Source organism: Gadus chalcogrammus, chromosome 17, assembly GCF_026213295.1.
Source record: "Gadus chalcogrammus isolate NIFS_2021 chromosome 17, NIFS_Gcha_1.0, whole genome shotgun sequence".
NCBI classification, from domain to species: Eukaryota; Metazoa; Chordata; class Actinopteri; order Gadiformes; family Gadidae; genus Gadus; species Gadus chalcogrammus.
This window is the reverse complement of record NC_079428.1, coordinates 6,946,537-6,964,791: the sequence shown is the minus strand read 5'-3', so window position 1 is coordinate 6,964,791 and position 18,255 is coordinate 6,946,537. Positions and strand designations below refer to the sequence as shown.

The following is an 18,255-nucleotide window of genomic DNA, read 5'->3' as shown; positions in this document are numbered from 1 at the left end:
CATGCATCACGTGACCGCACCTCTGCTGTAGCTCAGCAGGAAGGACGACACAGGAAACAGGTGGGGCAGGAAGTGGTGCACCACCGTGACGTTACCCCCGGGGAACTCGATGGGTCGGGCAACGTGGGGCCGCAGAGGACCACCGGCTCACGGCCCCGGCAACGACGAATTCAGGGACACCCATTCCTTCTTGCAGCGCGTCGAGAACTGGGAGAAGCTGTGTGTGGGAGGGGAGAGACGGCACACACACACACACACACACACACACACACACACACACACACACACACACACACACACACACACACACACACACACACACACACACACACACACACACACACACACACACCACACACACACCACACACAATTTTTTTAAACGGCTGATGTGGACAATTCTTTGTGAGATTGGTCTAGATTTGAGTGAGAACGCTCAAAGTCATGATCACGTCTCCAGGCAGAGGTTCACAGTCATTTGGACTGTGCATCTCTGTAACTTCCCATCTAGAAAAAAGGACCATTCGGGATGTGTGATGATTTTTTTTATCCATCACCACAGCAGTGCTAAGCTGCTATAAATGTCCCTTACAGTTTTCATGATCTGGCAATTTGGTCGTTATTATAAAACTTGAGGAACGCAGTGACCTCCGCCTACCGGTGGCAGCCACCAAACGTTGGCAAACCCATTTCACCTTATCATACCTTCGGTACTTCTTAATAGGCTGGCATACCGTGCTACCGCCCAAGTCTATGTTTAGCTAAAATTCCAGAGAACAGAAACGCAAAGAAAACGAAAGTAGGGCGAACTGGAGGCGGGGCATTCAAATCAGATGAGTCACTAAGCTTGACAAGTTGCCAGGTAAAAGAGAAGGCCTACTTTCAAAGAAGGAGCGATCTAGAGTCTAAAGGTATGCCTTTTGCCAGAGGAGGTACACAAAGTACAAATGCAATAGATATCAGAATTGACCATCCCTGAGGAGTATATACAAACACTTGACTCAAACAGGTCCCATTTACTGTGGGTAAGCCAATGTAGACCCAGGAGAAGGACCCTTGAATAAGGATTAGGTTGAAGATAACATGACAAATAAAATACAAAATCTATAGTTTAGTCAACTCTAAACTAAACTATCTATCTATCTATCTATCTATCTAACTCAAGAATCACAAGCAAGGTAAAAGAAACCAATGCGAAAAAGAGGTTACCACCCCGAAACGCCTCCATACCTCAGAATGATGGGCTCATCCTCGTTCCCTTGGATGATCCAGCAGTCATAGATGGACCCGAAGCGGTAGGACCAGTTATGGTAGGACGAGCTTGTGATATCCCCCTGCTTACCGTCCAGTATTTGTGGGGCATGACCACATCGAGCTGAGAGGTATAGTAAGAGAAATAGTAAGAGGGAAGAAGGTTAATCGGATAAAACACAATTCGTCTATGTTTATTTGTATTCATAATGCGCGCGCACACACACACGTAAATGGTCTCCTTACCAGAAGAGGATGCGGGTTTGAAATTGCTGCCTGCTGTCAATTAATAAGCAGAACAAATGACAAATTAACAACTCATGTAATTTAACTGACAAAATGTATGTGAAGAGAGAGAGCGAAAGAGAGGACATATTTCACAAACCTATGAGGCAGAGCACTATGAGGTTACATAGGTTGTATGAGACACTCATTGTAGTAGAAGATAAGCCGTTAAAATGTCAGTGAACATGAACAATAAATACATAAATTAAAACGGATTCATTCTCTCTTCCAACTTCAATCTTCCATCCTTAGCAGGCCTGGTTCCCGAAGACGACTTCTCCTGTGAGGCGAGCAGAGGAAAGGCGATACAGCTTAACAGAAGTGCAAAGAACTGGTTGACAGCCAACCTCAAAGTATTAGCATGTTAGCTGATTATCAGAAGAGCACTGTGAAAATAGTGAGAGCGATCTCTCAGAATCCATCGATGTCAAGTCGATGGAGGGTTATTATGGTCTGGAACACAATGTTTACACTATACTGGTTCCTGCCCCGTAATCCCCGTCCATACCAATGACGCAAGACAGCCCCGCGTCTCCGAGATAAAACCTTCAGCGATTGACGATAAAGTCTACTTTCCCCATTGATTGGGATCGATTTTGACAAAGCGTTGATTAAAACGATCACTGGAGTCACTTTCTATTTGTCCGAAGGTGTCGGGAGGGTGAACGGCAGGCGGTGGAGCGGAAGCCGTTTACCCTGATCTCCGGAGAGCCTCAACAACACGGCTAGCAGGACAATGCTAACACCAACTTCCTTATCTTTAAAAAAAAAAAAACGCGTTTACGAGACGTGACATTTCCGTGAAAAGTTTCGGCCGCAAGAGTCGACGTTCACGATGTCACGGAATATCATTTTATATTGAACGTCAAACGATAAACGACCAATGTTTTTTTGTGAGGACGACGTGGAAAGCTTACCGTTTTTTCCGTCTCGGCCTTTCTTGTGTTGACTAGAGTTGTGCCTAACTTCCGTGTTGTTTTTATTTATTTATTTTGATTCGTTCCCACTGTCACGGGGAGGGGGGCGTGTACCTACAGCCACCCAATGTAGTTACCTTTAGATAAAAAGTCATTCAAAAATGTAACTTCCTTTATATGATTTCCATTCATGTACATTCATTCAGCACTTTGGGAAATCAATCTGGATTTAAGAAATAAAAAGTGGTACTTTGGAGTTGTGCTATATTATTATTATTTAGGATGTTTATTTTATTCATGTATATATTATATATGTATTATTCATATTATTGATTTTTTTCTTCATATGATAATTCTTATGTTGTGGCAACTCATTGAATACAACCTAAGTGCATGTATTGTATCTTATCGCTAGGTGTCAGTATCTGTCAACAAAATTACCAGTGTGCCTTAAACTTGTCTTTTTTTAAACCCACAACAAATCGAAACGATACGTTGTTAAATGTTATCCTCAATGAATCGAACAAACGAATACGTTATGTAATCAAGACAACACGTTTGACATTAGTTCCATTTAATGATGGATTTGTTAGTGGGTGTCTGTGTGTTTGAGTTATGTGCATCCTTGCGTGCTTGCGTGCATGCTTGCTTTGTGCGTGCAGGGCCAGCGGCGGCGATCGGCATAGGCGAACTGGGCTATCATCTAGAGGCGGCAAATGTGTTGGGGGCGCCCTCTGGTGGCGCCATCAATTAATTAATTAAATTATATGAAACAAGCGAAATAAAATATTACCAAACATGTTCCCAAATGGAAGGGACAAGGGAGGGGACGGGGGACTAATTGTTAGTGCGTATTGAACCCCTCACTGCAGTACAGGACAACGCCATAAACCCGCCATGGGAACCGAAACGGCCAGCGCCGGCCCTGTGTGCGTGTGTGATGGTGTGTGTGTGTGTGTGTGTGTGTGTGTGTACGTGCGTGCGCGTGTGAGGCTGAAATTAGCTTAGAACAACATAACTGACAGCTTCCATTCAGTGGTAGTACTTCGTCACAACCAGAGGAGGGGACCTCAGAGAAATCTCTCCCTCCCTCCCTCAGCCTGTCTCCCACCCTCACTCTCTCCCTCTCTCTCTGCCCCCGTTCTAGTTTGTTTGACCACGTCCACACGCAACACATTGTGATATCAACAGAACCAAAGGCTGAAGAGAAGCGAAAAGAGGAGGCACAAGATCACAAGATATGAGGCTCCAAGTTTGACTTTTTGACTTTTCTTATCTGCATTCGATTGATGAATGTGGACGATTTTCTATTTTCTATTTTAACTTTTACCAGTGTTCATTGCCGAAGGGTCTAGGTACAGGAACGCGTGCATGTGGACACCCAGACGTACGTTCTTTTTTACATTGCATCCCATAAATAAGTACGAAGAAAGTTGTACAACTTGTCACACAAACCTGCGAGCAGCGGATCCGTTTCTTTACTTTCCCCGGATAACCTGGAAGAATGCTGCCCCGGCTACTCACACTGGCCTGTGCTCTCTATGTTGGGGTGTCCCCTACAACGGCAAACGCCGTCCAAGCCGAGGTGAGATCATTATGTACAAAAAGAGAATCGCCAATGTTGTTTAACTGTTGTAAAGTCCACAGTTATCGTGTTGTTGTAGTTTGGATTTCGTCCGTTTTGTCCACTGATATTTTGCTTTGTTCTTAGAATATGGGAGGAGCGCTTCTCCTCTGCCTCTGGTGAAAGGTTAGCGCTAAGTCATTAGTGCATAGCCTAGTCATGTACATTCAGGCCTACGGTCTTTCTGTGGCCTCATAGTGTAACCGTCCCACTGTCCGTCATCGATGAACTGTTGCCTTGCATTCGTGGAGAAGGGAAGTGGATGCACATCCATACTCGGCCTTTTTGGCGTCATGCTGCGACTCCCAGGCAGGCCTTGAGACGTTTAAAGTATCATCTATCATCTTTAAAACAAACACGTGGTCATCAAGCTCTGAAGGCTGAAGCTCTTAAAATGATGAGGTGCGTGCGTGTCATCAGAGACGGCGGAGATGTTAAGATAAGATATATTTGACAGATTGGTGCTGTGTTTCTATGCAACGTTGAAACACTACCAGACACGGTGTCAACACAACAGTTCATTAATCTTTGAGAGTGAAAATCTCCATTGTGATACAAAACAAAAAACATTATTTTGTTGTAATATTTTGTGTGTCTGTGCGTGTTGCAAAAATCGATCAACCCGAAATAAGATGAACTGCAGTTCTACAGCGTGTAGATCTGTGTATACAGGATGCCGTGTACGAAGGAGGCCCTTAGTGCCTGACCACTAACAGTTGGCCTGTGAGTCAGTCCAGACATGGTCAATCACTTATTGGAGCCTCCTAGGAGGGATGGAGAGAGAGGGAGAGCGAGAGAGCAAACACTACCAACAGACAGACCAACAGACCAAGTCAGACAGTTAAAGAGACCACAAGTGACAGGGCTCGCCAGGCAAGTGATGCATAGCTGTAAACAACTTGAAAGAAAGAACGAAAGAAAGAAAGAAAGAAAGAAACTCTGGCCCCAACCAAAGTATTTTGTGTGTGTGTGTGTGTGGGGGGGGGGGGGGGCATACCCACATTAGCCTACAAGACGTTGGCACATACACATGATCACACATGATCATGATTCATGTGTAAGAACTCTGGTTCATCTTGTGAGGTACAAACAAACCTACATCCTGAAGTCAATAATAGTAATAAGTGACACACATCATCTGTCTGCATGCATCACCTGTCTGCATGCAAGGCCGCTTGTGTCGCCAATAGAGGTACGCCTGTTGCCATGACAGTCATATAGGCCCTGCGTGGTGCAATGCTTGTCCAGTGGTATCTGAACCTCAGACAGGCTAAATCGGTGTCTCCTGTAGCAAGTGGGATTATCAGTAATAACAGGTTGTAGTGACTTTATTACTGTTACATCACCTGAGAGCCATGCAAGAGGCTGGGGTGGGTTCAGCAAGAGCTTGTCTCTATGTGGTGGGAGGCAGACTAAACTCCATGCAAAGGCCGTGAGGAAGGGAGGGAAGGGACACAGTCACAGAGAACTTGCGGTGTCCCGAGAAATAGAAGAAGAAGCATCGCTTCATGGATGGATGGAGAAGGAGAAAGGAGAGGGAGAAGAAAGGAAGAGACTGAAACAACCTCAAATGTAGACATTTGCGGTTTGAAGTTTAACTCAAAGTCTGAGTTGCCTTCTTGTTGAAACCAAAATAAACACCCTTCTTTGTTATTTTTGCATGCAGAGTTTCTCTGGTGCTTTTGACCACTTGCTCAGTAGGACATTGGCTCAGACAAAGTCAAAGGACCGCTTATCAGGTGTGGAGTGAGATGGAGATTCCTCGGCGATAAGAAACACATGTCCATGAAACAAAAGAAAAGAGAGAGAACCCCTCCCTGGCATATGGGGGAACTAGAATAACTAAGCAAACCCTCGGGCCTGTGTTGCCGTTTGGCTGCCATCTTGGAATGTGCTGATGCTGCCTTTGTGTTTGTTTTTTATTGATGAAATTCCAGGTAGAGGAAGTGGGCAGCACCAAAAACAAACACACACATCTGACTCACATCGGCCTCATCATCTGGTCACTCATATGATCAAACAAAGCCCCCCAAAAAAAAACGTGTCTCAGACTGACACGAGGAACTGCTCACCAGCTGATCATGCAGGGGGGAGGGGTCGAAGAGGCATATGGGTTTCATTTTCTTTGTTTCCTCTGGAAGGGTTTCTGATCTTGGCGTCGGTATGTGTGGGAATAGACAGGGCCTCAGGTTCAAGGGCGTGTTTGCGGGCCTGAGAGGCGGGCACTCCATGGGGAACGGTCAAAACACTCGCAACAGATTCACTTTGATGGACAGCGGAGGAGTGTTTTTGTTCTTGATGTATGACACGTCTGAACACAACTACAAAAACACTTTTAGGTCAGCCAGCGGCCGGGGCCGGTACACACAAGGAGTGCAGACGCATGCTTTGCACTTTGAGGTTTTTACTGTGAGATTTAGCCTGTCAGATCTTGTCTGCGTCTTAGAATCCTCTCTGGTTTTCGAGATACAAACATTGCCTTGAAGGCTTATAGTTTTTTCTCTTTTTTTGTACTTGCTTATACTGCAGGTTTAGTCTGATAAGAGCTCAGTAAAATGTTTATAGTGACAACATGTAAGTGCTTATACCCCAATCTCTAGAGGGATGGATTCGAGTCCCCACGGTATTCTCCCAAGTTCCTCAGCTAGCTCCCAAAACACGTGGGTATGACCAATCGAAGGTGTGAATGAGGTGTGAATGTGTGTGCACAGGTGCGTGTGGTTGTGTGTACAGCTGTGTGTTTGTACAGCTTTCTTTACCTTACGTCAGCTGGTCACCTAACTGAAACTTCAACAAAATTGAAAGCAATTAAAAAACAGTGTAATGACTTTTGATGACTGCAACTTAAAAAAGTTAGCACCGCAGCATCCATATAGTTAAGACCTGAAAATCATGACAGGTTTGTAAGTAAGTAGGCAAGTATTTTATTGTCTCTCTCACGAGAGAAATTTGCTTTCGGCAAACAGAGAGCGTCGGCGACACATACATAAAGGTTTTACATAGACATAAATAAAACATGAAACATGAAACACATTGCATTACCCAACACATGGCCTCACCCAAACACATGGCCTAACCCCCACCTTGAAACCCATTATAAAAATATATAGTATTACATTATTGCCCCCCCAGTTATTGCACTTTTTCCATCACGGAAAGCTCCCTCCATTAAGTAGCTTAATTGATAGCGGTACTAGGGAAAACTTTAATCTATTTAACCTACAAAATGGGAGCAGGTATCTTTTGCCCAGAGGCAAAAGATTGTAAGTCAAACGTTGTGGCCGTAACGTTTGACTTAGGCGAAAGGTTGTGAGTTTGATTCCCCATGTAGAGTCTACTCTATGTTTATGTCTGCTGCCACAGATAGGGTGGACCGATACAGATGTGGATACAGACATACAGCAGCAATATCCACAAGTGTAATCTGCATCGTTTCTTTTGCCTGTTCCTTCTTGTGATTCACAGTGCCAACTTTAATTCTCATAAACCTTATTTATGAGATAGATTTAATCATGAATGCCAGAAAGGAGGGGCGACATGAGATTCTCTCACTCACGGCCAAAAAGTGCCTTTCGTTTTCTTTCTTTCCGTTGGCACAGGACTGAAGGAACAACTGACTCAGGCTGGGCCCATGCAGGGTTTTGAAGTTTGCCCCTATGTCTTTGTCATCCCCCCTCACTCGTCTCTGCAGCCCACTTCCACAGTCTCGCCTTCGAATGGTCTTCTCCCAACCCTCCTCTTGCTTTCCTCCAAAACAAAATATGTTTTTATCATCCCCAAAAACCCTTTGTTTCCCCTTTTCTTCTCCTTGACACTTCCACACATTGTGGAACAGATGTTATTTTTTTCGGTATCTCGTTGAGAGAAAAATACTTTATGCTCTGTCTGAAGCAAACCAGATCGACATGAAAATAAACCCGGTGGTTCTGGGGGGAGGGGAGGGGAGGAGGGTTTGGGTCTCAGCGGGCTCGGCCCTCCAGCCTCCTCACACATTGTATTGTGGCTTGATGAAGAAACCGCCTGGAGTGTGCATATTACTGCGCATATTACTGCGCGGCGGTGTGAATGCTGTATGGTAGTTAAATACAGCAGGGTGCTTCAAATCAGCCCCGGCACTCGGATCATCCCAGTAGCTTTGGATATACAGACAATTTTTAGACAGATTTACACTGATTCCTCCACGTCATTTTAGGCTCAGCAGCTATGGCGACATCAGAGGGGGAACTACACTCTCACCTCACTTCTTCACTGTGTAATGTGCGTACGTTGCTTAACTCAGAACTTTGGAACAGGAACTTGGCCTTGTATGGTGTGGGTGAGGCTGTAGTGTTGATGCTTTTAGGGTTAGGAAATCAGCATTTTATAGCATGACCGGACCGGACGCTTGGTTGTAGGGGCACCGTGACTAACCCCCGAGCGTCTACGAGTCACCGGGCCGACGCTGTCGTCCGAAGTCTTTCACAGTGAACGTTAGACACAGAGCATTCAGCAGCAGGTGAGGGCCTCGGGCATCTCGTGCTAGGGGGCTACAGGTTGGCTGCAGACCTTGGGGGGTACCAGCTAGTCGATATGACCCCCCCCCCTCCCCCCCACACACACACACACACACACCCACACACACCCAATGCTGTGGTTTTCATGTTGGCGCATCTGAATAACGTGACGTCTGAGTTGGCTAACGTCATGGTCCCATTTCCTCATTGGTCAGATCTCGATGCGGTGGTGAAACATCGGACAGGCCGTAGGGCGATGTCGTAACGCCGTGTTCCAGGCGGTTTTGTGATCTTTAATGGCAGCGTGGTTGAGTTGTCGATCCATATATGTGTTTATCGTAATGATAATATGAAAATGTGACCAAAACTTGAAAGGGGAAAACGGCTTTTCAAAGAAAAGTATTTCAAACCTTACATGTTCTTGGGATAGATTCGATTAGATAGAACGGTAAGTCTACATGTCAAACCAAGTCAGAGTATTTGGTTAGCCTGGTAGTAACAGCCTCAAAGGGCTTCACAGGCCACATTTGACAACATTTACCAACATTCACCAAAAGACGTCAACCTGCTAAACTACCGTACATGTGACTGCATCCATGTTCTTGGCTAACTAGAAATGACGCTGCACTGGGAAGTAAACGTACACGTCCCAATGCTTTCCCACAGAGCTGCTTCTCTGTCTTTTTTGCCTGGGGGGGGGGGGGGGATGGAGGGGGTGTGTTGACTGAAGCAGGGGCCGTCAATACGTGGGGAAAGGCCCCAGGCCAGTGCACTGACCACAAGCTGTAGCCCCGCCCCCTCCCCCTCCCCAAATCAAGGCCACCGATGAAGGCCATGTGCGGAGTCACAGTAAATGGACCCCTTTGACTACGGCTGTCTCCGATGGGAATTCCATGGAGAGAAGTGCATGTTGGGATACTGAAAGCTACCGTGGGCGGGGGGGGGGGGGGGGGGCATGAGGTGGAGGTGGGGTAGGGGTGGGGGTGGGGGGGGCGCAGACGGGTCACCGCAGTGGAGCCACAGCACACAGTGTCAGCAGTCAGTGGAGAGTGAGGGAAGGAGGTTTGGGGGGGGGGGGGGGAGCACACATGAGCCTCTAGTAGCCCGGGCCAGTGTGCTTGGGGTTGCGGGGGCAGGAGAGGCATAGTCAGAAAAGGGGGGGGGGTGACGTACATGGATCGATGGCTGTGTCTTTGCGCACGATAGTTGTGTTCATATTGTAGCGGGACCTGTAGTGTGTGTGAGGGGGATGTGGGGAGAGAGTGAGGGGCTTGTAGGGTGAGAATAAAGGTAGCTTTTCTCCCGGCGGTCATAAATGGACCTTGTTCCCAAGCCCCCTTTTTTTCTTTTTTTTTGGACCGGCCCCTCGTTGACTACTTTGGGAGTGAGTCTTTACCCGAGCAATGTTTAGCTGTGTGTATAACTGGTTCAGGTACCACCTCACCGCCAGCAACCCGTCCCTGACCCTATCTTAAGCACCTCTTTCTGCTCACTGGTTTGAAGGAGAGGATTAGGGGGGGAAGGAGGACAGAGAGATAGAAAAAAGTCGATTGGAACAAACCCCGAGATGGCCTGAGGTTTTAGGGAATTCTAAAGAAGGAATTCTTGGTAATTCCACTAACTCAATTTGTGGTGAATATGGAGCAGTGGGCTGACGTGATGTGTGCTCTTCACACACACACACACACACACACACACACACACACACACACACACACACACACACACACACACACACACACACACACACACACACACACACACACACACACACACACACACACACACACGCCCGCATACGCACACATACATAAGTGGAAAGACCCACTCATCTGTCACAGATTATATAACAAAAAATATTTTAAGTAAAAGATGGCTTTTTATCCTACTTGGACTCCATGTTTCTCCTAGTACTAATAAAAACAGACAGAAAAGGAAAATGTTTTTATCATCAAAAGGAATCAGTGGTGTGACAGTTGGTAAATGTTAAGTATTCTTCTCGGGAGAACGGTGGATTTTGTAGGGCAGGTGTATTTGGTTAAGAAGACAACTAAAAGAGAGTGTTCACATTATCATTATCTGAGGCAAAAGACTAGCATGTGACACGCCGATGTGCGTACATCTGGATAGACACAAAAACTGTTGAAACAGACACATGCGGTTGCAGTTAGGTTTGATATACGTCTTGTTAAATTCTGCCATGGCAGTCTAAGAGATTAAATAAACAGTCTGCTCAGTATTTTTTGTGACAGACGAAAGACGGATATAAAAGTGACGAAACGAATCACTGCTTAGTCATTTTATTATTTATCTTTGGTCACCGGTTTAACCTCGATGGGGTTGAGGTAAAAACAGCAGTACAATCCCTAGACTTATATTTAGTTTTAAACGAGTTGAGGTCGGCTAAACAACATTTCGAAAATGTTCTGGTAATTTCGCATTTGTTTCACTAAATCTTTTATATGGTGCCGTTAAGACGGAGCCTTGAAGAGGCCGGCCGTAGGCTGTAATCACATGGCCTCCCTTTACAGCCAGTGGTCTCTGGCTCCGATGTCAACCAGACTGTAAAGGACATCACTGGCTCACAGATGTTAGATGTTTTACAACCCCACAATAAAGGGCCTTTGTTTCCTTGAAGATTCTATTCTCTTAGCGTACAAATTTGAGGTCATGCGAGGTTTATGAATGGAACAGGGGTGTGACTGGTTGCAGGATTAGGGGGGGTAGCGAGCTTCCCTTCATAATGCCTTGTTTGGTGTATGCGTGTGTGCAGCGCCCTTGAGTGTGTTGAAATGGACTGATTTAAATTCGGGATGTCCTAGAAGATGCTGCCATGGCACGCAAACACACACACACCCCCGCACATACGCACATACACACACACTCCCACATGCACGTACATGCACACTTTTGTGCAACGTCGAGGAAACGCATGCCGAAACACGAATTCATAACAAAAACACGCTCAATGCAACACATTTTTCTCCTTCCATTTTCATGACTCATGCTCCAAGCTCCACCATTTCTTCCCCCAGGTAACATGTCCAAGCTGGCTCCAGTCAGACGCATACCCTAGCATTCCCAGACCCTGGCGTCGAACCACAGTCCTTATTGCCTTCGTTCGTTAACAATAATTGCGTGTGCGTTGAAACCTGCAGTATGCTCCGATAAACAACGAAACAGAGAGCTTGATCGGGATGGTGAGGCAGTGTGAGTCAGTCAGTCGAGTAAACGGCTCGGCGGACTAGACACACACTGTTGACTGTTGTACTGAGATGGCTAGTAGAAAGTGGCAAATCCAGGGATTTTTAGTGTCAACGTTTCTGCTTGGCTGTACCTTTGTGCGTTCTAGTGACATGAATAGTATGTGAATAGTATGCTGTATATATAAAGCGACATCAATTCAAATAATGATCAAAGAGTCGAATTCAGCCGAAAGATCTGGATACAATTTTACAATGACGCACATCGTTCAGTTCACTTGAAAGGGTTTGTTTTGGAACCTACAAATATAGTTAGATAACCATTATAAAATAGTGTCATTTTTTTCATCAAATCTGTGATACAGAATCCTCCCTCTGACCTTCAAACTGATTCCCTCTCCCCTCTCTCTCTCCCGGTCCCTCTACCCCAGACGTGGCTACAGCAGTATGGCTACTTGCCTCCGGTGGACCTTAGGTCCCAGGCCCAGGTCCAGAACCTCCGCTCACTCAAGACCGTCTCCACGGCGATCGCGGCCATGCAGAGGCTGTACGGGTTGACGGTGACGGGCTCTGTTGACACCGAGACGATAGCGTGAGTGAGCCCCGTCACGGCCGCCTGGGCGGGGGAACGTCCGGCCGTACGCACTGCGGAGGACGGTTTCACATCGCCAACATGTAGAGGAACATGTCGCTTTAAAGTGATCTCATGGAGTGGCCGTTTGAGCTTATTGGCAATTGGGATTATTAAAGTTAGTGATAAGAGTTTGTCTTATTATTATAGGCTTTATGTAAAAATACAAGTTATTCAATATGCTCCAGCAAACAATGTATTTACAATAAGATCCAATAAATAAATGTAATGAATACATTAATAAACACATGACTTCCCACATCAAGGTCCACATCAACATACAAAGAATCAAACAAATGGCACAATGACACAGAATAACCATTACCTGTCACGTGCACCGTTGCCAGGGCGATGAGTCGGCCGCGGTGCGGGGTTCCCGATAAATTCGGGCCGGAGCTGAAGACGAGCATGAGGAGGAAGAGATACGCCATCCAGGGCCTCAAGTGGGACAAGTCGGAGATCACCTTCAGGTCAGAGGTCACCTGTAAACCAAATCAAAACCGACCGCCTGTTAACCTCAAACACTAACGCTTCCCATTTTCTCATCGGGAATACATTACACTTACATTTAGGGCATTTAGCAGACGCTTTTATCCAAAGGGACTTACAGTAAGTGCATTGGTCAGCAGAAGTGAAACAATATATCTATTTCGGTACAGTAAAGATGTTCATAGAACCAGGTGCCAGCACCAACGATCGCTAGGTTAACCCATTCCCTGCATACAACAATGATAGCTAGGATAAGATGCTACACAGCTAAGTACGATAACTAAATCCAACATACAATAAGTGCGTGCATTAAGTGCCAGGACGTACAACATACAATAAGTTGGAGGGGTGGGCTATGCAGAGCGAAGGTTAACTAGCCCCCCATACAGTATACCTCTTCTTAATATCGGTAATTAACGTCGGTAAAGCTCTTTAAAAGATTAACGTGGTACACGACGTCCAAACGAAATCCTCCAACTTCCAAAGGACTGGACCTGGCCTCGGTCTAACGATAACCCCCCCAAACTCACCCCCCCCACAGCATACAGAACTACACCCCCAAGGTGGGCGAGCGAGGGACGTACGAGGCCATCCGCAAGGCCTTCAAGGTGTGGGAGAGCGCCGTCCCTCTCACCTTCCGGGAGATCCCGTACAGCCAGATCCGCGACAAGGTGGACAAGTTCGCCGACATCATGCTCTCCTTCTCCGAGGGTTTCCACGGCGACAGCACGCCCTTCGACGGCGAGGGGGGCTTCCTGGCGCACGCCTACTTCCCCGGCCACGGCATCGGCGGGGACACGCATTTTGACCTCTCGGAGCCCTGGAGCACCGGGAACGTCGACCAGGGCGGTGAGTGTGTGTGGGATGTGATGGGGGTGATCATGGGGGGATGATAGGGGGGGGGGGGGGGCTTCAATAACGGGTCGGGACCCTAAATGGGTCGTGATCGGGCTTGATGTGGGATGGCGCCTCGACCATGCACGGAACGCTCGGAAAAACTATACTAAGAAAAATAATCATTTGGGAATAATCAACAATTCCGGCGTGCTCCCGGTTGACCTTCCTGAGTGTGAGATTGGGTTCAACGGACACACAGAAATTGTCTTGAAAAGCGTCAGATGCAAGCGTTTAAGAACCACTTTCCTGCGGGGTCGCAGATGGAGGTAATGATCACAGCAGGGAGTGCGAAGGCAGGAAGTGAAAGGGTTAACGATCACAGAGAGGGAGGGTGTGCTTTCGCCTCCAGAGTTTGAAACCCTGTCATTTGGCTAATCTCGCCGGGCCTTGTGCGATGCGTCTAGACGTTGGCCAGAAGACAACTCTTACTCATCCCTCGCCACCGTCTGTCTCCTCCCTCCCGCCTCTCCCCCATCTCTCCCTCTCCCTCTCCATCCCTCTCTCTCACACCCTCCATCCCTGTCTCTCTATTTGTCCCACTCGCCCTCCCTCCCTATGCCACTTTCTCTTTCTTTCCCCATCTCTCTCTCTCCCCATCTCTCTCTCTCTCTCTCTCTCCCCCATTTCCCTCCCCATTTCCCATCTCTCTCCCCATCTCTCTTTCCCATCTCTCTCTCCCATCCCCCTCCCCCATCTCTCTCTCTCCAGGTAACGATGTGTTCCTGGTGGCGGTCCACGAGCTGGGCCACGCGCTGGGCTTGGAGCACTCCAACAACCCCTCCGCCATCATGGCTCCCTTCTACCAGTGGATGGACACCGAGAACTTCCAGCTCCCAGACGACGACCGCCGGGGGATACAGGCCATATACGGTACGGCTCGTACCTTCCCCCTCGGCCAACCGGAAGGAAGGGAAAGGTTTTTTGCCAAAGTCACCCTATAGGAATGGTTTCCCGAGCAACTATGTTCTTCCACGTTACAATCAGCTAAAGCGCCGACTGCCTTACATGGACGCAGCGAGAAAATTATCTTCCTACCGCGTATTATTATTCACGTTTATTAGCATGTGTTCAGGAATCTCTTTATTATTCCCTGACTAATCCTTTACATACGAGTTGGCTTCGGTCATCTTTGAATGACAAAAGATTACCTTCTCTTCGCTGAGAGATAATCCTAATTAATACCGAAACGACCATCTTCCTCAGGAACCAAGTCCGGCGCCCCACCCCCTCCACCGCGCCCCACCAAGCCCTACGTCCCGGAGGAACCCAGCCAGGGGCCCGACATCTGTGAGGGCCACTTTGACACCATCGCCGTCCTGAGAGGAGAGATGTTTGTGTTCAAGGTAGGCGACCATCGATATGCACAGACAGTGATCCTCATGATGTCAGGTACGTGGCACATACTGCTGATCGCTCTAGTAATTGAAATGACCCAAACAAAGCCTTTGAGTCAATTCAATTTATTATTTTTTGTCGTTAAAAGGGAATCTTCGCGCTTGGCTATTGGGGACTTTTGTTTGGTATTTGTCTGATTCTGAAAGAATTTAAATACAGAGGTTCAATGCAATCGCGAACACCTACTGTACATGAATTACTACTCTCTTATAAATTGCCAATTGCGCGTCCCCCTTTTAATTCAAATGATACAAATTCTATGACGCTCAAATTACCCTCCAACTCAACTCAATGAAAGTGCATCTGAAAAACTTGAAATCCGAAAAAAAAAAAAATGACGCAACAACAGCAACAAACAGCAAACAAGTTTCAGATTCCCAATTCCAACGCTGCGTCTCTGCGCGTGTGTGATGCTGCAGGGCAAGTGGCTGTGGCGCGTCCGCAACAACAAGGTGCTGTCCGGCTACCCCATGCCCATCGGCCACTTCTGGAAGGGCCTGCCCTCCAACATAAACGCAGCCTACGAGAGGGACGACGGGAAGTTCGTCTTCTTCAAGGGTGGGTTCCGCTTTGAACAAAGTGCTTGGGACCGCGTCGGCGCAAGCACCCAGTGCATTGGTGTAAACATCTGGATGTTGTTGATAGTCGGACTTCCTGATTCCTTCTTTCTCTCTTCTCTCTCTGGCTCGCTCCCTCTTTTCTGTCTCTCTTTCTCTCTTTTCCCTCACACTGTTTACGGTCACTCCCTCTCTTTCCCTCACTCTTTCTCCATCTCCCTGTTTTTCTCTCCTTCTCTCCATCTGCCTCCCTCCCCTTCTCTTTCCCTCCCCCTCTCTATTTCTTTCTCCCCCCCCCCCCTGTCTCTTTCCCTCACCCACTCCTTTTTTCTCCCCTTCTCTCTCCTTTTCCCTTTCCCTCTCCCTCTTCCTTTCCCTCTCCCTCCCTCACTCCTCATTTGTCACCCTCCTCATCTCCTCCCTCCCCCCTTCCCCCTTCCCCCCTCCCCCCCTAGGTGACAAGTACTGGGAGTTCTCAGAGTCAAGCATGTCCAAGGACTCTCCTAAGAGCCTGAAAGACCTGGGCAGCGGCCTGCCAAGGGACAAGATGGACGCCGCCTTGTTCTACACGCCCACGGGCCAGACATACTTCTTCAGGGGAACAAAGTGAGTCCGCCAATGTGACCTCGTTTCTGCCCGTCTGTTTGTTTTTTTTACTTGCTTCTTTTCCGTTGAATGGGAGGTGTTGCGGTCTTTGTCTTAGACTGTCATTATAACTATTCCCCTTCTGCTTCTCCCTTGTGTTCTGGTTAATTTCATTGACTCAGTTTCATTACAAACACAGTCTCTCCTAGATAGCAGCTTTCAGAGGTATTATACTTTAAATTCAAAAGACAACAACATTTGTTCTGTGATTGAATTAGACATTTGCTGCTCTGAGTCTGCCTCCTGCTGTTTAGGTTTAAATTAAAATCAAACTCAAATTCAGTCGTTTTTTACTAAAACAACTGCAAATCCTCTCCTGTGGAAACTCCAGTATTTTAGCCAAAGAACAAACACACTCAATGACTTCCCGCTCTGAAACTAACAAACGACGAGTCAGCGATTTTTTCTCTCCCTTGTAAAAAAGACGTTGTTATTGTAATGCCGCAGCTGAGGTTTATTTTCTGGTGGAAATTACAGATACTTCCGCTTCAACGAGAAAACGCGCACGGTGGACAATGACTACCCCAAGCCAATCAGCATGTGGAGTGGAGCCCCGGACAACATCAAAGCTGCCCTCATGAGCGAGGACGGATGTAAGGCTACCCTCTCTTGAATCAAGTCCCGTCCATTGCGTCTGTATAGCCCTTTCTCCCACGGTCGCAGTGTGAGAGGGCTCACCGGCCCCGTTCAAAAGAACCTAATTACGGAACAACGTAATCAAGGAAGCAACCTTGATAAGGATCTCAGAAGAGACATCCCATGGCGGATATAAGGGTCGCACAGCAAGCTAAACAGTTTAAGTCATATTAAGTTGTTAGGAACTTCCTGAGCTGCTGCAACTGTTAACTTGATGGCACTTGGTTCTATGAACGTCCTTTTTGTACCGAAAGCGATAGATTGTTTCACTTTCTTGCGACAAATGTACTTATTTCAAGTTGCTTTGGATAAAAGCATCTGCTAAATGCCCTAAATGTAAATGTAAAAAAACATTCTCAAGATTGCCTGTCTGCATTTCCCACCGTCTTCTGATCTTCCCGTAGTTAGAACTCTTGCATCCGTGTCTGTGACTAACCCCCACCCCTCCCCCACCCTCCCCCTCCTGTCTCCCCCACGCAGCGTACACCTACTTCTACAAAGCCAACAAATACTGGAAGTTCAACAACCAGTACATGAAGGTCCAGTCGGGCTACCCCAAGTCGGTGCTCAGCGATTGGATGGGCTGCGAGGGGGAGGAGCCCAAGAGGGGGCGGGGCGAGGATGAGGTCATCATCATCGAGGTGGACGAGCAGGGCGGCGGGTCAGGGGCGGGGCCGGCGGCCGTGGTCATCCCGCTGATGCTGCTGGTGCTGGTGGTGCTGACGCTGGGAGCGCTGCTGTTCTTCCGGAAGTACGGAACGCCGAGGCGCCTCCTGTACTGCCAGAGGTCCCTCCTGGACAAGGTGTAGAGAGGGGGGAGAGGGAGAGGGAGAGAGAGAGAGAGAGAGAGAGAGAGAGAGAGAGAGAGAGGGAGAGGGAGAGGGAGAGGGAGGGAGAGAGAGAGAGAGAGAGAGAGAGAGAGAGAGAGAGAGAGAGAGAAACTTGCCGACGATTGGACAGACTGACGACAGGGAAGGGAGGAGGAGGAGGAGGAGGAGGAAGAGGAGAAGACGTTTGGAGCAGCGCATTGGGGGAAGGGAAGGAAATCGAAGAAGGAAATTGAAGACGGAAATTGAAGAAGGCGAACGCGACCAATGAAAAGAGACCTGGGGGAGGGGAGATGATTTGAGTGGTGTTTGTACAGAGCCACGATTCAAGGCAAAAAGAGAGAGGGAGACAGACGGAGAGAGAGAGAGAGTGTTGAACATATCCTCAAGAAAAATCAGGAACTTG

At 47.5% G+C, this 18,255-nt stretch overlaps 1 protein-coding gene across 1 annotated transcript; it reads left to right on the top strand.

Moving 5' to 3' along the window:
- Positions 1 to 3,561: 3,561 nt before the first annotated feature.
- mmp14a (matrix metallopeptidase 14a (membrane-inserted)) lies at positions 3,562 to 17,862 on the top strand. Its single transcript, XM_056575654.1, has 10 exons — positions 3,562 to 4,037; positions 12,204 to 12,364; positions 12,751 to 12,873; positions 13,434 to 13,741; positions 14,498 to 14,659; positions 14,993 to 15,132; positions 15,604 to 15,742; positions 16,197 to 16,347; positions 16,864 to 16,979; positions 17,503 to 17,862. The coding sequence occupies exons 1-10, from the start codon at positions 3,957 to 3,959 to the stop codon at positions 17,829 to 17,831; spliced, it is 1,710 nt and encodes a 569-aa protein (XP_056431629.1). The 5' UTR covers positions 3,562 to 3,956; the 3' UTR covers positions 17,832 to 17,862.
- The last annotated feature ends 393 nt before the right edge of the window (positions 17,863 to 18,255 follow it).